Source organism: Rhinolophus sinicus, linkage group LG09, assembly GCF_036562045.2.
Source record: "Rhinolophus sinicus isolate RSC01 linkage group LG09, ASM3656204v1, whole genome shotgun sequence".
Taxonomy (NCBI): domain Eukaryota; kingdom Metazoa; phylum Chordata; class Mammalia; order Chiroptera; family Rhinolophidae; genus Rhinolophus; species Rhinolophus sinicus.
The window spans coordinates 72,179,065-72,203,706 of record NC_133758.1 but is presented as its reverse complement, the minus strand read 5'-3'; the positions used below and the strand labels follow the sequence as shown (position 1 = coordinate 72,203,706).

Genomic DNA, 24,642 nt, shown 5'->3' with positions numbered 1-24,642 from the left:
CTTGTATTACCCTTGCAACTGTGACTGTCCATGAAAGCGGCGACAGCATTAGTGGCACAGATAGCCTTCAGAATATTAGCTTACATCGTGGCAGCATGTGGTTTACACTGCCATTAAAACCACTGCAATTTTGCAGTTTATAAAATTCTTCCTCATACATACATCTTCGCAACAACCCAGCCAGTGAGGAGGGCAAGTATAGTGGATGTTTGTCATTTCTGCTGGCTCAGCATCTCAAGACCCTTCCTGCTTGGGGAGAGTCGGGAAATGAGGTGGATAGAGGGTAGGGCTCCACGCCCCTCTTCCTAAGGCCGAGAAAAGCAGCCATTATCTTGCCCTAAATTGGCAGCTCAAGGGCTCTCACGTGACTGAAGCTCAGCCAGTGAGACAACCCTGCCCGAGAGTTTTCCTAGAAATGAGTGAATTACAGTTACAGAGGAGAGCTTGGGGCTCATTCCCACCGAGGCAGTGGCAGCCAAGGGCTGTGCCTGTGGCAGTGGGACCAGTTGGATTTTCAGCCGAGGCAACTTGGTTTCCTGACTGGACTGCTTTGTTTCTGCCCATGTTACTCCATTCTTCCCTCAACTGTCCATATCATATCTTTTCAATACATCCCTCTCATGTTGAACTTAATTAGAGTAGGTTTTGGTTGTTTGCAACCCAGAATACAAGTAACTATAACAGTTTTGCTATGCCTAATTTATAGATGAAGAAATTTAGCCTTACTAAGGTTAAGTAACTTCCTTGAATTATAGTTATGTGGAAAAGCCAAGTCTAAAACTCATGACTTCTAGTTAAGGGTTGTTTCTTTCACAGCGGTTTTCCCAGTTGCCTTCCGTGGTATCTGCAGAGAGTGAGGCGTGTTTCCTCCTCTATGCCTCTTTGATCGCAGGGCTTAATCCTATTTCCTGTTATAATGCTTATCTGCGTGATGTCAAAAATGCCTGTCTTCCACACTAGAACTTTGAGCATCTGGAAGATAAGGATTGTGTCATATTTATCATTTTCTCAAGCATACTAGAGTGCCTGGGTGCATAGTCAGAACTATGTAAAGATTTTAATGAATGAGTGTGCAAATGAGTGAGAAAATTATTCAATTAATTAAAAGCACCAATATAGGTTTGAAGTTGATGCTAAAAGCATAACATTGATTTTTAAAAACACCACTATGTTCTTTACTAGTCAAAATTTTAAACTATTTTAAATAAAGTAATTTCTTGAAGATATAAAGATGTTCACTTGATAAGCATTTATTCCATGCCTACTATGTAGGTGCCTGGCTCTCACAACAGAGAGAAATAGGAATTATTCTCCATTTTTTTCAGAAGTCTCTTAGACTGATGGCAGAAACAAATGCTTTCATAGGTCAGATCATGGAGCTGTGGGAAAAAATGCTGCAGTAATCTGAACAAAGATGAGAGCAGCAGGCCCACTGTCAGCCGTCATGGGAACCACTAAACTGGCTGGAGATACAGCTCTGAGCAGAATGCTGGGCCCATCAAAGACAATAGCCAGGGCCCTTTGAAAGCAGGAGAAAAGCACAATGTGCTTTGCATTTCCAGAATCTTGTGGAGTTTGCTAAAAAATAAAAGTTGCCTGTACCCTTATTGAGACATAATTATTTTTTAAAACATTATAATCAAGGGCTGCTATCAAAAATTTTTGAATTTTGAGATTGCTATGTACTATTTGAGACTAATACATATGACTTTATTTTGGTTTGGCGCAAAGGTGAGAATAAAGATAGTTTCTATATCTTTACTTCAGCAATAAAGCCCACTACAATAGGAATAACAAATGAAGATATAAAAGGATACAAAACCGTGTGTGTATAAAATACATATATATGTATGAAATAGCATACAAATTTGTCAATATAATCTCCATTCTTTACAAATTATGCACATAGTAGGAGAAATATTTAACTCCATAATGTTTTGGTATCATTTGCAGACAATTACTACGGTACCCCAAAGCCTCCAGCAGAACCAGCACCATTATTATTAAATGTAACAGACCAGATACTTCCCGGGGCCACTCCAAGTGCTGAAGGCAAACGGAAGAGGAATAAATCAGTGAGCAACATGGAGAAAGCAAGTATAGAGCCTCCTGAAGAGGAGGAGGAAGAGAGGCCTGTGGTCAATGGAAATGGAGTAGTAGTAACACCAGGTTAGTCATTTACATTTTTTATGGGTTCATCAGCTTTTAGATGTAACTAAATATATCTTATATCTGTGTATTCAAATGTATATGTGCATATGTATGTTTGACATATATATTTTCAGATGTGTATGTATATATAGTAAATATATGTGCATATATATGTACTATATATGCACACATATTTACAGTTATCTGCAGGGAGAGATTATGATATCAAATTGAAAGGATATAATTCTCGTATCCAATTTATTAGCTTTAATTTTGACATATAAAGCAATTCGTTCAACTTCTTCAACTTTTGGTTTCATTTATACAATATCAAGGGCAGCATAATGAATGGCTTAAACCTCTTAGAAGGTGTTACAAGTCATGAATATGATTGTGTAAAGTTCTGAGGCCTTTTCTAATTAACGTTAGATAAAATCTATACTTAGAAATCTTACTACACTCAACGTTCTGTAAATAGAGGTTGTATCATGTGATTTAGTTAAAACTTAAATGAATACAGTGTTCAAAATGATCCCAATTACAGAATGCCCGTGTGTTTCTTTCCCACCCTTACCACCAAATCTGGCAATGTGGAGAAAGCCTTTTTTATACATTGATATTTTAAAGCACCTACACTTGAACAAGGAAAAGACTTGTTATCCCTTTAATTTATGATCTATCATATCACATATATAAAGAATATAAGACAAATATAAAGTGTGTTTTTGCAAGGTATGGATTTGATATTTTCTTATCCTTGCTACTAATAGAGTACCAAATTTTTTTATTTATAAAATAGATTTTTTTCATAATGTTATTCATAATTAAATGTTACCAAAACAAAACTATGGTGTTCCCTTAGTCTCTTAGCTTGCATAAGTTCCCAAAGTTTTGTTTTAGTTATTTATTTTTTTAATAATGGCATTTTAGTGGGCATTGAAAGTTTAAGGGCTGAGTTAAAGTTCTTGAAAAAAATGTTACCACATGCACCTTGCATACATTATTCTTAAGATATTTCTTACAACTACTTTGATATCTGTATTTTATTTATCATTATACTGTTTCTATAGTGATGTGGTACTTGAATTTTCACACTCAATTATTTTTATCAAAGAAAAGTTTCATAAGCTTAATTTGTAACTTCCTTGTTCACAGTGCCTTTAAAATGTTCCTCACTGAACGTAAGGAGATGAAAATCTATTCTGTGCCAATCAAGGTATAACCCGTTAAAAAGTGCCTTTATCTTGCTTACTCAGAGAAGGATAAATTCCTCCATTAATATGCGGGTTAAAAACTTATCCTTTGACCCTAGCAGTCATTGATTTCTGGATACAAATGCTAAAAATCACTATAGGTACATAATGTGACTTGTTTACTATTAAATGATCTGGTAATTTTCAGGAAATTGGCTACCTTCTCTTTTTGTATTCTGAAATACCTGTATCAAAATAATTACCTTTGGTTATGAAATTGATTAAAATTAATAGTATACAGTTTTCTTAGTTGATCTTTGCTTTAAGAAGCAAAACAATTCAACTGAGTGAAATCAGTAATCACAAAAGAAGAAGTTGGGAGTCAAAGAGCAGTAACAGAATTGCTTACTGGTTAACAGCTTATAGTTAAAAATGTAAAATATGTGGTCTTGGTTCAGCTCAAATCATTATTTTCTGTTTCATTTCTGCTTTGTATAGGGCAAGCCAAATGAATCATTCTTGATCCATAGATTCTTAAAGTAGAAATTTGTTTAATTGGGGAGCATAATGAATTTAGAAAGCACCATTCCCTTCTACTCATACCTGACACATAAAGAATGGGGTATTTTTATGGCTAGGAAGTCGTAAACGCTCTTGACCAGCCCTGGCTGTATAACTGTCTCTGGACCTTTCAGCCTGAAGATGGTAGAGAACTGGTTAGGACAACTCTGAGATTTCTAGATAGTCAATAGATGCCACAAATAGTGGCTCTGTAAGCTTGGCTGAGCAAGTGGCCATTATATGTCTTTTTCTTTCCCCTTTTGGGAGATGAGAGATGTGTAAATTAGATAGCTCTTCACCCAGTGTCCAAAGATAAAGGAAACAACCCCACACCAGAAAAATTGGTCCATTATGCCTCATTAGAAATCTTTTGACAGTTCCCATCTTTGAAATGTCTTTGTTTTTCTTTTTGTTTATTTGATATAAACTTCAGAAGATTTTCTTTGTCCCTCTCTCATATACATAACCCAACTCTTCAGCTTTTGAATCTTATCACATGTTTTTCCTGGTCTTTGTCAGCCCCTCTGTCTTCTCTCCGTACACTTTCACCAGATACAGGACACTTCAAACAATATTGAGAAAACTGTGGCTTAAATTTTGGTTAACACTGCCCTATATCAACTAAGAGCCTATAATAGCAATTAACATTAAACATCAATTCAGAGCATAAACAGTGTAATCAATGAGGTTCATTTGGAGAGTGAGAAAAGCTTACCGAGGCACCTTTATTCCATTGCAAAAATATTGATGATAATGATAATAAATAATATAAAAATTAACTTCTTATGGATGCTTACCATGTGCTAGGAAGTCCCTAACTTCATTATATGTATTAGCTCATTTAATTCTCCTAATAGTCCTATTAGCTAGATACTATTTTACAAATTAGGACACTGAGGTACATTGCAGTTAAATAATTTGCCCAATAACTAGAATTCATATATTGCAAATCTGGTTCCAGAACCCAGACTCTTACCTGCTATGCTATCCTGAGTCTTATATCACAAAATAGAAGCATAAATATATTTCCTAGCAACACGTAAACACATGGCCACTATTTTACCTGTACATCCTTAAAAGTGGCATTATAAATTTCTACCTACCAAAGGCTTCTTATTTCTTCTATTTCTGGAAATTATGTATACGTGAACTTATTTCCCTCTATAGGTAAAAAAAATTCCTAGTTTTTTATTATATGCATTATATATATTATATATCAAACCTACCAATCTTAGCTCTTTATATGCTTTATCAATATGAACTAGTTTCCCTAGGTGAGTCCTCAATTCACCTCTATTACTCATTCTATTTATCTTTTCTCCTTCAAACTGTTGTTTATATGTAGAACTATATATTTCTTTTTCTCTCAGACCATATCTATGTAAAATTAGTGACTACCTTTAATTATGTACTTTCTCCATGAGTTCTACTAATATTATCAGTGAAGATTCACATATGTCTGTAAGTATTCATTTTATGCTGTTTTCTCCTTTTGCTCAAAAATCACCCCAGATAATTGGATTTAAGCTCATGTCACCTAGAAAAGCCATATAATGACCTTTCAGTTTCTCAGATCAGAAATATTTTTCTGTTTGACACACATTATCTCTAATCCCATAATCGCAGTATTTACTTAATGAATAAGATGCTGAAATTTAGCTTAAGGTGCTTAACTAAGGTAAATAGTTCATTTAGCAGTAGAGTTGAGATCTGGACACCTAAATGCCTGAACCTGTCCTCGCTCCACATTTCCCTGAGCTGTTAGCCATGCTGAGGGCAGCGTGACTCCTGACCTCCATAAGGTAAATCGCAATCATGCAGCTCAGTGTATTTCATCTACACTGTATTCCATTATATTCGTCCTTCACTGAGTTCATGGCAAACGCTTTCATACTTGCAAGGATGATATATCCTTACATTATCTCAGAGAATCTATCTTTAAACTGATAGTTAAAATTCATATCTCCAGGAAACCTTCCCTTGATATTAACCTCACCTATATTTAGATATCTTTATCTTGTTAGAGTTGACATCCAGCCCCATAGCTTCAAATACTGTAGATTTCCTGCAGCCTTCACTTCTCTCTCATGTTCCAGGGCCATTTTTCTAACTATTGCCCGCTGAACTGCCCCACTTAAGCAATTGCTGAGCAACTTAAATGTGGTATTCCACTTAAAACTCCTCTCCCCCAAAACAAACAAGCAAACCTATTGACAAAGTCCTTTGCCTAATTACTCTAATTCTTCTTTTCACCTAGATAGCTCAGAGTTATCTTTAATTCTTCTTTCCCCCAGGCTTGAGATATATTATTGAGTATAAAAGATCCCTGGACCTTTCGTTTTCTTCTCTTCTTTCCAAATATCACTGCCCCGTCCCAGATTATTGCCTTATCACCTCATTCGTGGCTCACAATCCGTAACTGACCTGCAATCTCCCAGTCTCTACCCCTGTCAAATTACCTGATATTCCTTGATTAGTTAAAGATTCTTGGACCAGCACTTGGTCATGTATTTATCCTTCTCAAAATGTGGATGTGCTTCTATTTCTGCGGCTTCAAACTCCTTGGGCAACCACTCAGTCATCCCACATTTGACTGCAACATTTCTGTTAATGTTGGCTCCTATGACTCCCCCACTCTCTTCTCTCATCTACATCCCATAAACATAAGACACTTTCACTTGTCTGATGAGGCCTTTCTCACCTATGAGAACCTCATATTCTTTTATTTAAATTCAATTCAGTTTTTGATATTCCCTAGAAATCACTTATTGACTCCCATAATAAAAAATGGGAACTGTCCACCCTGAATTATTGGAGTTTAATTTATACTTTTCATTCATTTGGGAGGTGTTGGTTAGCATGGTACTTGCAGGTAATTTTTCATCTTGTCTATATCTGGTAATCCCACACAGACTGTAACCATTGTTAGCACAAGGTCTACTACTTTTTTGTTTACCTATCTCAGTAATTAGTATATATCTTTAAATATTTCAAATTCTTAGTCAATCTTTATTTTTTAGTCAACCAAACTGCTAGAGAATGTTAAAGTTTTACTATATCAACATGATTAGATGTATTTCATACTCATTTTACACTATTTTGTGTCCCCAACATGCAGTGTTTCTAAGTTTGAAAGATACGAGATTCCTGATTTTACATTCCTTCAAAAGTTGTTGGAAAACTAAAGAAAATTATGCAGAAGTATATTTTAAAACATGTATTCTTACATGCGAGAAATAGTCAATCTAACTGTGAAATACCAAAAATAGATAGGTGGTTAATAGATAAGTAGAATATTTTTATAAGATTGAACTTTTCTGAAGAAAAGCAAATCCTGTGAACCATGGTAATTAGGTTAAGCTTCCTTAGATTTCTTTTATTTCATGAATTATCTACTAAACTTTTCCGGAAAGTAATTCACTATTATATTGTAGCTTCCCCTCACCAGCTATTAGTAAGCCTAGTGTAAAGAATTAGAAATGCACATATATTTGAAAGGCAGCTAAATCTCTCTGTTAATACACACACACATACACAATGCCAGGAGGAACAGGGCCCGTGAGAGCTACCTTCGCCCACAAAGGGAATACAGTATGTGTACACAGAGCTGCCTTCTCCAGGCCCCCACGCCTGCAATTAGTGCAAATGAACTGCATCTCCCAGCGAGCAAACAGAGTGTCCCTTATGTGATCACCAAGTGTCCTTAGCAATGATCTCAGTTCACCATTAGGGACCCGCATCCAGGTCCTGTGCCGCTTGGCACGCTGACTGTGCATGCACCATCAGTCCTGGGTCTGTGAATGAGGTCCTGTCACTGTCAAAAGAGTTATGTCCTCTGTCGTGAATCTCGCTGTTTTCCTGTGAATAATAGCCCACTCTGAAACCACCCCAACGCCTATCCCCTGCTTAGTTTTCTGTGGGTTCACAGAGACTGCCATGTGTGTATCCACTCAGATTTATATTTATTTTTGAGAAGGATTCATTTTTACGATCTTATTCCCAAACACAGTACTGGGTTTTATCTCTCCATTGGAGGGGCAAATTTCTAAAGGTATTGCAAAGTAGATGAGGAGCATTCTGTCTTTTCTTAAAAGGATTACTTGAATGTTAAACTGCCCTAATTGTAAAATGCTCTGAATATCTAGGTCTGATTACAAAGTAAGGACATAATCACATTAGAGTTCATTGTTATGAACTATAGTAGTAATTGCAACTATACCCCTGGGGGGAGAAATGAAATCACTACTAGTTTCAGGAATGTCACTTGAAATCAAGACAAGCTCACTTTGAGATTAAACTGAAAGGGATGCATCCTTTGAACCTCTTCATGCCCTCAAAACTAATTCAGCATTTTCGGGATCTTGCACTCAACCTTCGTGGAGAGCGTTTTTTCTATTCCTCCGAGGGCAGATATGATGTGTGTGTGAGAGATTTGACACATGAACAAGGCATGCAGAGCAAGGTCTACCAGGTAGCATTTGGGTTTATGCAGCTCTCTTGGAAAGCCTGTGGACCCGCTGAAGTCGTTAAGTGTCCTCAGGCCTTCTTAGAGTCCAAGCCTGTTTCTAATTATAGCCATCCATTCTCTCCAGGTCTGATTTTCACTCTGTGTTCCATTTTCTTATCTCATATTTCTCCTCATAGAGGTGATAATAATTTCGGTGTGAAATTGCTCTGGTTATTTCTGGATGAGAGCTGACCTTTGTCTCTGAAAAGGTAAGGTCTCTTGGTGAGTGAGGTCTGCTGTGCACTCATTCCTTCTGCATAGCTCCGGCGTTGGGAATAGCACCCTTATCTTTTTTCCTTCTAATTGACTTCTGGCTTTCATCAAAAAATACCTAGACCCCAATTTGGCCCCAGAGAATAGCATTTGAGTTATCAAGATTAAGATTTTATAAAGACTTCTTCCTTTTCTCTTTCAGCCCCTGTGATGTTCCTAAAACTTCAGAGGGTGATGTTATATTTCATATAGTCACCAGTCTCCTTCTTTTTTTCAGAAATTTGAAAGCAAGGCCTAAGATATATTACACATGTGTGTCCTATGTTTCATTTCTTGCTTTCATCTTTGAATATGTTCAATACTGTATCGTCTTTGAATATGTTAAATACTGTATTCGTCTTTGAATATGTTCAATACTACATTATGAAAATCATACAACATACACAATTTCAAAGTTGTGAGGATTTATTTTATTGCCCCATTCCAGTCTTTTATTAATGTTAAAAATTAAATATTGCAGAAAGAAGAAAATCTACTCCTATATTTTGCTGTGTATAATGCCCTCCTGTATATAATGGTCACCCACGTTTTTGGCCCAAACTTTTAGGGAAAAAATCTTTTGTTTTAATTTTTTAATTCAAATTTTTATTTGTTTAAATTTAGGTACTAGTTTTTTGTATTATAAAGGAATTTTAGCATTTATATTTTAACATATTATGGTACAAGAAATTTTATGTAACAAATAATTACAAAACACAAGAACAGATACAAGGTACAAGAAATTTTTATGTACCGGTAACAAATTTACGCTATTTACACATTGTAGAAGGCCAAGAACTCTTCCTCATTGCAAGTTTGTCATAAGTTCAGCAAAACTGATTCTCGTATTCCAGGGTATTATTTTGCATGTAGATATCGTTATTGATTTCTACAGTTATACCTTTAACTCATAAGCATAAATAAAAGAATTAAGAACATTTATATAGATACAGAATTAGTACTACCCATATACAATGAACATCCTTATTTTAACCTCATAAATTTGGGCAAAGAAATATGCATTATACATGGCACAATATGGTAATTAAGACAGCTCTTCTCCCCTGTTAATGGAAAGCAATTTCTTATAAACTTTCTAGTGATTTCTTCCATTTAGTTTTTTATATCCTGGGATTTTTTTTTTTCCTTTTCATTGTCCAGTCATAGACCTTGAATTTTCCATTTTTATAGTTTCCCATGTTGTTCTTTTAGTGTTCCAAAAAACTTGTAACCAATTGTGGGTTTTAGATAAAGATGAAAAATATAATTCTGAAGTATTGAATATTGTTTCTTAGTAATTCACATTTCCCTGGCTAGCTCTCTCAATAGATAAGATCCAATTTGGTTACAAATATTACACATAAAAAGTAATTTCTTTACAAGATTGGGAATTTCTCCTTCCTCAATTGATATATCATCTCAAAAATCATTACCCTAACTTTCCTTAATTCTAATATTTTATTCGACTTGTATTTCTTTCATGGCCTCAAATAATAAAAGGAAGTATTTGTTAACATCTCAGAAAACTTTATATATATATATATAAAGTCGTGTTTAAAGATTACCACCGTGTTTAAAGACTACCCCTTCTCAATCTCATAAAATATGTGAAAAAATATACAATCCATTTTTTTAGGACTTAGAAACACTTTAGGAGAACCAAGGCATCAGAAAACACCAACTGAAAGTCAGTAATCAATGTGCATAGAAAAATCTCTAAAGGAACAGAAAAAATAATCATCTTTGCTAAGTGGATTGCTGGAGGATTGGGAGTAGGAGCAGGAGGGAAACCTACTTTGCACTTACTTCTTCTGTACTTTTGAATTTGGTCCACTTGCACATTTTACTACATCAGAAAAAGTAATTATTTTTTAAATAATGAGCAAAAATTCCCTAATCATTCAATGTGCAAACAGTTTAGCACCCATATTATAATTTCTCTTCTCATTTTAGAAAATTTAGGGAAGTAAGGAAAATTGATATGAGCACACTTGGAGAAATACTCTGTTATAATCTTGACTTCTTTCAATTAACTGGCTATATAGGAAGCAGGTGGCCACTGCATGACTGCTCCCTTTGTGAAGACATAATGTCCTCTACTTTTCACTATAGGATATAATCAATAGTATGGTCATAATAAAAAATCAATTACACTGATATTTTTCTCTCATTCAAGAATCAACCCTGAAGTGTTCACTCATTTTCAAGAGCCTGTGTTTCAAATTCTAAGAACTTCAGCTTCTAGCAATGAAGTGAACAACAGGCTCTGACAGCCTGCCCAACCCACCACACCACAATACAATAAGACCTTAGATCAATATAACAAACATACTTTTGATGAGATTGCTGAGTTTGCAAGAAAGCAAGAGCAATCTTCAACTTCCTCTACTTCCACCACCATAGTCACCACCTTGAATGAGTAGTAAGCTGAGTCAAGCAATCTGTTGTAAGCTGATTTGAAAGTGAGGTCTCCCTGGGGATATATGAGAAAACTAAACCGTGGGCTAATGGAAAATTGGGGAGATATGTCTCTGATTCTGCTTTAAATCAGCACCTTCAAAAGTGCCAAGTTCAGAGGTGATGCCATTTATAGGTCAATAGCAGCTCCTGGCACCCAGCAAAATCAACTGCAAAACTATATAGGAAATAATACAGAACTTGGAAAAAAATGTGTGGTTTCTGAGGATTATTTTTCCTCTTTTAAATCACTTAACTCCACAGCATGCCTCAACAGAGGAAGAAAAACTCAATTTATGCAAACACTTTTTAAAGAGAAACTGTTAGCTTTGCGTGTATCTTTTTTTTTTTTAGCAATTGCATTTTTTAAAAAAACACCTAATATCCTATAAATCATATAAAATTGACCACACTTGCCTCTGTAGGGAAAACCATTTAGGTTGCTCGATTGATTTAGCTATGCAGTTTATTTATTGTTCTAAGTAATAGAACTCACTGATAATATAACATTTATTGAATACCTAATATGTTCCAGTGTTTACTGTTCTAAGTAATTTGTACTTAGAGTACTTATACTTAAAATATATGTAATTTCTAATACTTATAAGTAGGTAATGTTAATATCCCCATTATACAGTTAGGGAAATTGAGGAAATACAGAGCGATTAAAAAACTTGCTCAATATCACACTGTAAAGGACAGATTCAAGCCTAGGCAGTCTCACACCAGCATTAGCAATTATGTTCTACTGCTTCTTATGTAGCGCGTTTACTGCTATCTCAGAATTGCTAAACAAAAAGCAAAAACTATATATGTTTTAATCTCAAATTATTCCTATTGTCTTTCCTTATCAATTACAAATATGTTCCTAAATGTTTTCCCCTTAAATATTCTCTAGCCATGTTTATTTCTAAAGAAATAATATGAAGACTGGAGAAAAAAATTATTTGATTTTTCAAAATTTGTCACATAGTCATTAGAAATATAAATCACAGAGCTCTCTCTCAGACTAAAACAAATTTTAGAAATTCAAATGTTATGACTGCTCAAAGAAATAAAATCAATTTCCTATCTAGCTTAAAAACATTATTCTCCCTCATTTCAAAGGATGGCAATTACAGAAAGCTTGAATATCAATTGTATGCCTAAACCATGTCAAATGAAAATATGGATAAGGTATAAAATAGGCATTCTTCTTCTTGAAATGGTTCTATTTTGGTTTCTGATTACTCTTAATAATATCGGGTACAGACATTCAAAACCATGGCACTCATTTATCCTTTGTCTTGAATTCAAAAGATAGTATGTTAGCTACTGCTAGCGCAATAGACATGTAAGCAAAGGGAATGGCTATTATATGTTGTTGTAACATCAAAACCTTAGTCTGGACCAGACCTATAGAATTTATGTGGACTGGACTGCATGCAAAAATACACACATTTGATTCTCTTCCACTTAAATGGCTTTCAGTCCCTGTGCTCTGTACAGACTTTTGTCTCTTCTGAATTTCTTATGGGAAGAAAGAAATAGTTTGCTGAATCCAACAAACCCACTAGTTTAGGAAAGATGAAAGAAATTGTACTTTTTAATTGTCCACAACAGTAAAAGTGTATATAAAGTATGGTTTTTATAGGTCATCATTTATAAGACTATGTTATCAATGTCTGTTTTGTGTCTCAGTGTTTCTGTAGAATTTCTAGGAAATTCAAGGGTCCTGGTCAAAGAGAAAAATTACGAGCTGTGATCAAAAAAATACAGTGAATGTTTAAAAAAATTTTTACAGTAAAAGACACATTGCCATTAATCCCCCTCAAAATATTCCCCCTTGTTTCAAACACACTTATCCCATTGTTCTTGCCACTTTCTGAAGCAGTCCTCTTTCATGAGTATCTTTAGTTGTGCTGTCATGGCTGCCTCGATGTCCTGAATCGATTCAAAATATTTACCTTACATAGTCATTTTGACTTTGTGGAAGAGCCAGAAGTCACATGGTACCAGATCTGGTGAATAAGGTGGATGAGGACACACCATAATTTGACAGAAATTGCCATATGACAGAAGTGATGTGCGACATGGAGCATTGTCATGACCGAGGATGATTTACAGCACACTTTAAAACACACCTTCTCTCAACCGTAGCTCACACCCGACTGATGGCACCGAACAAGTTGAAACTTGTCACACACTGTTACTAAGGTTCATTGTGCTACTTCCCATATTGAAGATCCCTGCCTTTGCATTGGATGGCACTCAGCAGCAACATTCACCGTATTCTGTGATCACATCTCATATTTTCACCATCACCATTCTTTAAAAAGAGGTTTCTTCTTTTTGAAATATTCTTTGTTTGTACTGTTAGTGGTTTGGAAGGCATCTAAGCCACTTAGAATGTAAAATGCAATGGTCCAAAAAATGCCAGTGTTTGATAAAGTCTGTTCACTTCAGCAGCAAGCAATTTAGGGAAAAATTACATTTATATATACATACATTTTCATGTTTAGATTTAACATGCTGAGAAGTGTCTTTTGGAAGTCAACTATGACAATTCTACATGACCACCCCCTAATCAAGAAATAGCTTCACAGAGCTATAAAAGTAAAATACGTGCATGTGTTATTTGGCTCCTTCTCCTTAGTCAGAATTAAAACAGTTTAAGTCTTTGCAAACCACAGATCTGATATATATGAGATTTATGTAAGGATATATTGGCACACATATATTTCTAAGCTGAACTTCATGGGAGGAAAGGAGAGCTAGCAAGAATATCTACATATGCACCTTTGGTTAGCATGTAAAATTGGTTCTTTCCCATCCTTTATTACAAAAAGTCTGTTCTGGTGGTACATTCTGGCAATAGAATATTATTCAGTCCTAAAAATGAATGAACTATAAAGCCATTAAAGACATCAAGTAAACTTAAATGCATATTACTAAGTGAAAGAAGCCAATCTGAAAAGGCTCTATACCACATGATATTCTGGAAAAGGCAAAAACATGGAAAAAGTGAAAACATCAGTGATTGCCTGGAGTTAGAGAGGAGAGACAGATAAATAGGCAGAACACAAAGGGTTTTTAGGGCAGTGAAACAACTCTCTCTTATATTATAATGGTGGATACATGTCATTATACATTTGTCCAAACCCTTAAAATGTACATCACCGTGAATGAAGCCTAATGTAAACTACGGTCTTTGGGTGATAATGACGTGTCATCATCATGGGTTCATTAGTTGTAACAAATGTACCACTCTGGTGGGAGATATTAGTAATGGGGGAGGGTGTGCATGTGTGGGGGCATGGGGGCAGGGAGCATATGGGAAGGAAATCTCTGTACATGTCTCTTAATTTTGCTGGGGACATAAAATTGCTAAAAAATATACTTTTTAAAAGTCCATTCTGTTCTTAATGGTTACTTCCTCAATCACTTATATAATACTCAACATATCTGATTTTAAAGAAAATTAAGCCACATACCCAAGAAAGATAATTATATTATCTGAAATGTAGTAAAGTTAGCTTCTATTTTCCTTACTACTAAGCAGGGAAACAATTATGAGGAACATGACACAATAATCTATAATCCCAGACATGGTAAATATTGATTCAGTGGGTTGTAAGATGAACTCGCCTAATATAATATGTAATGAGTTGTATTGTGTCTGGCCCAAAATGCATATGTTGTCGTCCAAACCTCCAGTATCTCAGAATGTGACCTTATTTGGAAATAGGATCACTGTAGCTATACTTAGTTAAGATGAGGTCATATTGGAATAGGGTAGGCCTCTGATCCAGTGTGACTGGTGTCCTAATTAACAAGGGGAAATTGGGACACAGACAGATCCACAGGGAGTTTACCATGTAAAGACAGGAATTATGCTGTCACAAACCAAGATCTCCAAGAAGTTAGCAGAGAGGCTGGGAACAAATCCTTCTCCAGCACCTTCAGAGGGAGCATGGCCCTGCTGAACCCTTGATCTAGAATTTCTAGTCTCCAGAAATGTGAAACAATAAATTTCTATTGCTTAAGCCATCCAGTTTGTGGTGTTTTATGACAGCCAGACCAAGTTAGTACATACCATTTAGACCACATTTTCTCTGACTGTCCACTTCCTAGCCTTGTTCCTGGTATTTAGTAGGGTTCAATAGAGGTTTAATTAATTAATCAATTTATTAATTAATATTTCCCCAGTAACATAGGAAATATAAGGTCAGTTTCCTCTCTCAATGACTGCTAAATATTGAAGTTCTTCAATTAGCTATCTTAGGTACTCTTATTTCCATGTGCTATATTGTCTCCCCAGAAAATTGTGTAAAACTCTATTGTGTAACTTAGCATCACTTAATAAATCATTATCATAGTACTGTATATAGTTACCCAGATTTGGGGGATGGATAAACTTTCTATCCACCCCCACCATGTTGTCTTGCATGTCAAAGAGGGTACTTAATTTGCATTCCACTTGGAGTGACTTATCTGAGTGGTACATCTTAGAAGGATCATCTTTGGGCACACCCCCCCCCCCCCCATGCTTGACTCAACATCTTTTTCTTTCTGGTAATGCTCTCCATTGCTCTTCTGAGACTAGGGTCTGCGCCTGCATGGGAAGCTTATCCTTCTTCAGGGCTTCCTGTGGGTACATTGCCCTAGTTCTGGGTTTCAGCAGAAGCCCTTGATTCTCACCATAAACTACATCCCTAGATTGGTCTTGAATAGTCATTGTGGGAATGTTACAGTTCTTCATTTGCCTTACTCAGTTTTTAAATCTTATTTTGTTAAAACAGAGAAGGCAGGTGCTACTTACTATTTCCTTCTCAACCTAATTCACAATAGCCTGATTAAAAGTTCTTTTTCTTTCCCTGATTAAGCTCTTGTGAAGCATCTTGCATGTTGTAGGTATTAAATTCATGCTTGCTAATGTAATGATTGATCAATTAAATTAAAATAAAGAAATGAATGAATAAACAAATGAGTTAGATAAACTGGGAGAACTTGGCTCAGTAATATCTGGCCAATAAATATAATTATAGACATCTCCAAATACTCTAGATTTATTTTTTCAGGAGCAGTCTTATATTTTCCTTGAAAATGTAACAGTATTATGTAGTCAAAGAAAAAGTTTACTTGCTTATATCTAAGCTTCTTGAATGAATTTTCTGTCAGTATATTCTATATTTTCTTTTATCCATTCTTTAATCCATTCTAACCAGGCTTCCCCACCCACTATTCCACTATAATTACTACCCCAACTGGTAGCTAATGTCACCACTGACTTCCGTGTCATTAATTTCAATAGATTTTATGTCCTCGTCTTGCTGGACTGTTTAGAAGCTTGGGCCCCAGTGAAGTGTTTCTTCCTTATTACTCTTTGCTTGGCTTTTATGGCATGAAGGTCAAATTGTTTTCCTGTTACTTCCCTGGCCGCTCTTTCCTGACCATTTTCTCACTGACTGCTAAATGTTGGAGTTCCTCAGACAGCTGTTCTAAGGATTCTTGTTTCCATTTGTTGCACTGTCTCTCTAGGCAATTTCACTCCCTCCTATGGCTTAAATTATAACACAATCTAGTCATACCCTGTTGTCTTTCAAGTTGATTCTCTCCAGCCAAGAACACTCTGACATGACATCTCCGTTGTGAATTTGGCATGGACCTCTATCTCAGTGTGCCCAAAACTATACACATAGTCTCTGCCACAGAGTCCTGCTCCTCCTCTCATGTTTCCTATCTCAGTGAATAGCTAGCTTTGCCACCCACTGGGTTTACCAGGACTTCTTATTTTTCCTTATTTGTCCAGTTTTTATGAAAATCATACCAAGTCTACACTCTAAAGATTATTTCAGTCCACGTCTTTCCATTCCCATGACACTATCATCTCTTGTCTGGAGCATAACCATGACTCCTCACTGGTCTGTAAATATCTACTCTTGCCACTCTCAAACCCCAGAATAGTTAAAGTGATCTTTGTGGAGAATGAAAATCTAATTGTATCATCCTCTTGATTAAGACTCATTAATACCTTCTTACCGCTCTCAGGATACACTCCCAAATTCTGAGCATGCCTTCCAAGGCCTTGCCTAATCCAGTCCATGTTTTTCTGTTTTTTTCTCCTTTACCTTCCTCTGAAAGAAGGCTCTCAACTCCTTTTTCAAGTCTGAGATTTGATAGCACATTAGAAAAAAGGCTTTCCTTGACTCTTTAAATAACATTAGGTGAATGCATATGCATAAAATCTCGTCTTTCCCTTTTGTAGCATTCATCACATTAAAATTGTTTAAAGACTATACATCTTGATGTATTTTGAGTTCCATTAGAGCAGGGATGGTGCCTCTCTTGTTCACGCTTTTGTCCTCAATGCCTGACACCAATTGAATGCTTAACAAATATTGATTAAATGAATGTTGAATAAATGAATATGTTCAGAGCATGATCTTGCATCTTAACTTTTCAAATGCAACATGACTTTTGGAAATACCTGAGAACAGTGTGTTTTATGTATTGGTGATTGCATATTATAAGAAGGTACAGCAAAAATAATTTAAAGGGAACAATTGTACCTTCTCTTGCTGCTTCTTTCCTACAGTTTGCAAAGGTCAAATCTATGAGAAATCAGCTAGAAGAATACATCACTAAGGGCCATATTCCGTTCATAAATTCTTCATTTTAAGGGTAAAACAAGGGAAGATTATGAAATGTTCTTGTGTTTTCTATTCCATAAAAATATTTTAATATTGTTTTCTGAGATTGATGAATACGGGGGAAAAATTGATCCAAGCAGTTGATTGAGACAAAGATGACATTCTACTTTAATTTATTTATTTTTAATTGTCTTTATTAATTTTTGAATTTATAAAAATAATAGATAGCCAATCAATGCAAAGATACATAAAGATATATTCTCCTGCCCCCATTCAAATTTACTCTCCTTAGGTAATCAAACGTGAAAATTTGTTGTAGGTCCCTCCATTCTGTTTTCATACTCATATAGTTAGATATATAATTACATATATCTAAAACTTGGTGTTTGCTTATTTAAAAAGTAGGAATAATATATATTACTCTGCAACTTGGATTACTCTTTGAATAGTAATAGCATCTTTTCCAGGTCAATAGATACAGATTTAATTCATTGTTTTTTACACTATATAGTTTTCCATGGTAATAATAACCCCGGTTTATATAATCATATTCTCATTGATAGGCATTCAAATCATTTTCAGGGTTTTGCTACTACAAACAATTCTGCAATGAATAGTATTATATTGAATTAGGAATAGTCTACATATCATGGGGAAATGCTTACACTACTTGTCCAAGTTGTCCATAGAGTCCAAATGAGATAATCCCACATATTAAATTAGATTGCTAGAAACATCCACCATCACTTTCAACAATCCTCACAAACCACCAGCTTTATTTGTAGAGGACATATTCTCTAAGGGGGATTATGGAGTCAAAGCATATGTGTGTTTGCTTGTGTGTACTTTTTTAATGTGAATAGCTTTTGATTATATTCCCAAATGATTGTACAATTTCATATTTTCAAGATGGCTGCCTTATCCTTATATTGACATTATATGTCAGTAATGCTCTCCTTCCAGTTTCTGGGTTAAGCTGTCTCTACCATGCCTTCTGCTATGAGGAAACCGTAGTGACCCTCACTGCAGGCTGATTGGTCCTTTACTCTCAGCTACTTTCCAAATTTTCCATCAGAGCACACTTGGACTTCTAGATGTCCATACCACAGGGAACTCTTGGAAATAGTATTTGCCAAATGTTTTCACTCCGTAAATTCTTTGCTCTGACCTGCCCTACCCCCAGTGCAGATTTGAAGCCACTCTATATGAAACATTCCTCTCAAAGTTCTAAATTTAAGGTGTTCACAGGCCCCCTTGCCTTTTGTCTCCTTTGACTCCTTCTGTGGTTTCCCTCTTCCTACCACCACCATGCCAAACCCCAGATAAATACCTAAAGATAGTGGTGCTGAATCGCTTAATGAAACAGGCAGCTTCTAAAGTCTATACTTTTTTTCTTTGAATTTCTCTCCCAGACACCATCTTATCTTGCAGGAAATTCTTCTATATTATATCTTCTTATTTACCCCAAGAACGTTTCTTTTTCTACTTGGTAACTGCTCTGCTCTTCCTTGACAAATTGGATTCATGGTTTGTCTTTAATGGTAGAAAAGCTAAATAGGAAGGAAAAAAACTTGAATAGCTCAGAGAGAATATACATTAAGTGGTATTTCAAAAATATCCCCATTATGCAATGAAGTCTACACCTTGACAAAAATACTTGCCCAATAATCCCATCCCATGAATAAATAGCCTTTAAAATTATCTTGTTTACCCACTCTCTGATATGCCTCCTTTAGAATATCTTTATTTCTCTAACTTTTTTGCACCCTCTAGACCCTGAAAATTTCCCAAGATAAGGTTTTAAACTCATGCTGGTAATAGGTTTTTCATATGATACTTTTCTTCTCTTTCAAGAATCTATCTTCAACATATACAACAGATTTCCAGATATGTAACCATCTTCCATTTACATTTAACTTTATTTTGCAGGATTTATTTCTTTTTAATTTTTATTTTCTTCATTTCTCTCCTATTTTAAGATCTCTGCTCTGATTCAATCATCATGATGTGGTTAGAATAGTTCTTCAAATGTTGTCCTCAGGTGAGATACATGGATGGATAATATGCAATCAGAAAGTGGCTTTCCTTTGCCTAGATAGAAGAATAATATTTTGGCAAAGTTAAGTTCTTAGGCTGCTGTATTTATTTTTCTAGTGTTACTACAGATGTTACTTTACTATTATCTTTGAGTTTACTGTATCACAGATGAAAGGTTTAATGTTCTTCTGTTCCTCTTTTCTTTGTAAGTAATCATATTTCTTTAGTGTAGAAAATGCTAAAGTTGCTTTCTAAACATCAGAGTTTGGAAATTTCACCTAGGTGTGCTTCATTAATCTGACCTCAGATTCAGTGCACAATTTAAATCTGCAGACTGAAGTGTTTCTTTATTTTCGGTAAATTATCTTCTATTTTTTATTATTATTTCTTCCCCATGTGTTCCTCTTCCTCATTCTGGAGTACTATTTACATGTTGGGACTCTTGGTTCTGTCTGCCAAGTCTGCCATCATTTCTCTTAAGGTATGTATATCTTTTAGTTTTTGCTCTGTTATATTACTTTTCTATTGATGCTGTAAAAAATTACCACAAACTTGATGACTTAAAACAATGCAAACTTATCATCTGATAGTTCTGCAGGTTAGAAGTCTGACATGGGTCTCACTGGGCTAAAATCAAGGTGTCAGCAGGACTGTGTTGCTTTCTGGAGGCTTTAAGGAAGAGTCCATTCCCTTGCCTTGCCAGCTTCTAGAGGGCACCCACATTTCTTGGTTTGTAGTTTGTCCCCTTCTTCTATGTCCAAAGCCTGCAACAGTGCATTTCTTTGGCTGTTCTTTAGTAGTCACATCTCTCTCTCTCTCACCCTCCTCTTCTGCCTTCCTTTTACACTTTTAAAAACCCTTGTGATTATATTGAACTCATCTGAATCATCAAAGATAATATCCCAATCGCAAATTAAATATTTAATTTAATCAGACCTGCAAATCCTCATTTGTCATGTAAGGTAACATTCACATGGTCCAGGGCGTAGGACATGGACATTCTTAGGGGATCATTATTCTGCTTACTACATCTGTTTTGTGAAATGATCTTCCAATTCAGCAATAATTAGTTGAAGGGTAGACAAGAATGATGTATGAAAGGGGAACTCAAATAGGCCTAGTGATAATTTTCAGAGCTCTTTACAATTATGTTTTTCCCATTAGCCTTCACAGAGCTTATTCCCTGGTGCAGCAAACTCCCACAATCATTCAGAAGTTACTGTGGCTGGAGTAACTAACCTCATACTCTTGTTCTTTTGTAGAATCCAGTGAACATGAAGATAAGAGTGCAGCTGCCTCAGGGGAGACACCCTCCCAGCCTTATCCTGCACCAGTGTACAGTCAGCCTGAGGAGCTGAAGGAGCAGAGGGATGATGCAAAACCAACTAAACCTGAAGAGAATGAGGAATCAGACCCATTGCCTGATAACTGGGAAATGGCCTATACAGAGAAGGGTGAAGTTTACTTCATTGAGTGAGTTTCACACATCTCTTTGAACATTTTCATAAAGGTCATAGAGGTATATAGATAATATAGCAAATAGAGATGTGGTCAAAATAAAATAATGAATGTTTCTGGTATTAACTTCCTTCCTTGTTAGAGAATAATAGGATAGTACCTTAACACAGTTAAGGATCCTAAATTACAGCTATAAATCAAAGAATGAATTAAACAGTTTCACTGTAAAATTTGTTATAATCATGACTGAAAAGGCAAATCTCTATGTGATGTTATTATTGAATTATAAATAGTCTACATATCATGGAGAAATGCTTGTACTACTTGTCCAAGTTGTCCATATAGTCCAAATGAGATAATAATCCCACATATTAAATTAGATTGCTAGAAACGTCCACCATTGCTTTCAGCAATTTAATAGGATACAGCCATTTAGAGCAAAATGCTTGCTGGTCACAAAATGTTTTAAGCATTTGACCCTGAGGTCAGGTGTCAATAAAATCATTTGTTTTTGTATAATTCATCATACTTATTTTTATTAAATTCTGTTGTATTTTCACTTACCATTTTTATGACTTACCAGGAAAGCTAAAATGCTAATCCTGAACTCCTTGGTCAAACTTACTCAACCCAATCGTTTCTTTCCTTTGGGACTATTTTCCCAAACTGAAAATTTTATGTTTTATTGACACTATCTAGCTTTTCTTTATCTTCTAGAAGTAGAACAAGTTTTTTAAAAAATGAACTCCTAAGTTGATCTTAGCACAAAATTAAATTGTGCATAAAGCAATCAAAATGTTCATTGAAAAGAATAAAAACTAAAAATATTATAAATGAATAACAACTCTTATTCCCTCAAAGTTGTATAAGCCTCAAAAAGAGAAATTATTAAAAAATTGAAGTTTTCAGAGCTGACAGTTGATAAAAATATGTAAACTCTGATTATTCAACAAAAAATGTTAAAACTAGATTCTCTTTCCCAACCTGGAGTGATTTGTGACTTAGATCTCCGTAGGCAGAATTCAGTTGTGAAATTGAAATGTTACCACATGCCAATATTTAATTCTCATGTGAAGGTGGAAACTTTGAAACATGTGGCCAAAGGAATACATAATCAGGTAATTACTTGGCACTCTGCTTGACTCCAATATGGATGAGCAATGCAGTGTTTTGTCGGAAAAAAGTCCCAAAGGAAAGAAAAGATTAAGTTGAGTAAGTTCACCTTTTGACAAATCTTTTAACTTTAAAAAAAAAGACTAAGAATCTCTTAACATTATTTCTTATTGCTATCATCAATAACCGAAAGATATCTTTTATCAATTAATTGGGAGAGTCATATATAATTCTTTCAGATGCTCAAAAGTATTTATATCTAAAAACATAATTTTGTTATTCATAAGCACGGCATGGAATCGTTACAGACCAGAAGTCAAAATGTAAACTCTAGATGCGAGGTCACAATTGTTCAAAACAATTGATGTTCAGAACAAGCAGACGGATGCTATATACGTTTGTATCATATAATACAGGGCGAGTAAGGCTATGTGCAAGTAATAAAAAAAACCCAGCATGACCCCTTGATTAAAGAACTATTTCCTTATAATTTTTCCAATAATGCAGTTATAAAAACTTCTTTCTTTGTGATTATAAAATAAACTTTTTTCTTTTAATAGTGTTAGGTTTTGGGAATGTGAAGTAAAAGGTCTTTGGAAGACAGAAGTTGTGCTAATGATGTATAGTAAATGATGAGACTCTGTCAGCACTTAAGAGAATCTATCAAAATTATTCTATTAATACGCTAGTCAGTCATCCAGTGCCAGAATTCAAAGATTTAAAAGATTTGTCCCTGCTCTCAAATTTATTGTCAAGTTGGGGAAGAGAGACAGATAGTTGTAAAGTATTAATAAAGGATTTCTGAATTTTGTGATGCCATTCAGAGAAGAATATGTTTAACATAGACTGAAGTAGTAAAAGGAGGCATCATAGGGAAGGTGAAATAACATAAATAATTGGTAATATGTAGATAATGCATTCCAGGTATAGGACTGTCATTACAAAGACCCAGTCCTTGGTTGTTTTAGGGATCCGTGAAAAGCCTCCTGACCCTACTAAGGAAGTAGGTGTTAGTCGGTGAATCCTGTGAAATGATAACTTAGTTTTCATTTTGTTTGATCAGGTGCTTTTGAAAGACAAGCAGAGAGTTTTGTTTATTTACCTTCTTCCTTTTGCTGCAGGGAAAGATGAATGGATAGTGTTAGGAGCAGAGATAGTTTGACTTGGAAAATTAAGACAAAAAGGAGGAGACCAGTTCCTTTGTGGTGAGAAAGCTGACTGAGGTAGACTCAGCCAGGGGACAACGTGGAAGCCTGGAGTGGGCGCTGAATGGAATGTGCTGGGAAGGTGATTAACGTAGGAGGCAGGAGCCCTCCGCCCACCTGAAGAGGTTATTCCACAGAATGGAGGCATCCCCACCCCACCCTTCTTCCCGGACCAGTTTGAGCTGGATCTTTCCTTCCATCGAAAAGGTTACTTTGAATCTCAAGAATCAGTGTGAGCTCAAGTATCACAGAGCTGGGAGGCTCAGTGACTTTTTCATCTGGTCCCTCATTTCCACACCATCCCAACCCACTGCAGTTGCCTTTCTCTCTGCCTACATTTCACTCTGCTTTACTTTCCCCCTCACTTGTCATTGATGTTCTCCTGACTGCTTTCACTCTGCTCTGGAATACCCCTTCCCTTCCTCACTACATTTGACAATATCAACATTTGAACCCACTGTCTTTGATCTGTCAGTGCCCTTGCTGTTGATATCACAATGAATTCCTACGCAAATAAATTGTTTACTATAAAAGCTCCTTGGAACATTCAGGTAGAGCAGAACAGGGAGCATGGTGGGACACTAAGGGCTTTCTTAGGGACTAACCCAGGAAGTGTCCCAGGATTCCTGGCCAAAAACTTATAAAACATATACAATTTGTAATATGAAAGTTTGCATTCCTGCAGCATAGTCATGGTAAAGAAAGAAGATAAAAAGGAAAGGTAGAATATGTTAAGAATGAAGTAAAACAGACAAAAGGAAAAGTAGAAGAGAAGGAAAATTAGATTTGTGAGGTAAAGAGAGCTGACATCAGTAAAATCTTCCCTCTGGTACAAATATTATGAGAGTTAGAGTAATGGAAGTCTCCCATTACACTTAACTGAAATGAAGATCGTGATAAAACAGAAAATGAAACCAAAGAGTAGGACCCTGTGGTTCTGTGCATAAAACATATATATATTTTATATATAAATTTATATAGAACTTATATATATCTATATTTATTTCTGTGTGGAAGAGGGAAATCTACCTACACTGAAAAGTCAGTTTAAATATGTGTTTTAAAAATACACACAC

General features: G+C 35.5%; 1 protein-coding gene across 9 annotated transcripts in view; it reads left to right on the top strand.

Annotated features, from left to right (window-relative positions):
- The window catches only part of MAGI2 (membrane associated guanylate kinase, WW and PDZ domain containing 2), a 1,294,930-nt gene that overhangs the window by 841,418 nt on the left and 428,870 nt on the right, over nt 1-24,642 (top strand). For all 9 annotated transcript variants that reach the window (XM_074340646.1, XM_074340647.1, XM_074340644.1 and 6 more), the window contains 2 exons: nt 1,954-2,169; nt 21,053-21,263. In XM_074340646.1, coding sequence (XP_074196747.1) covers nt 1,954-2,169; nt 21,053-21,263 — 427 coding nt within the window. The remainder of the gene's footprint in view (nt 1-1,953; nt 2,170-21,052; nt 21,264-24,642) is intronic.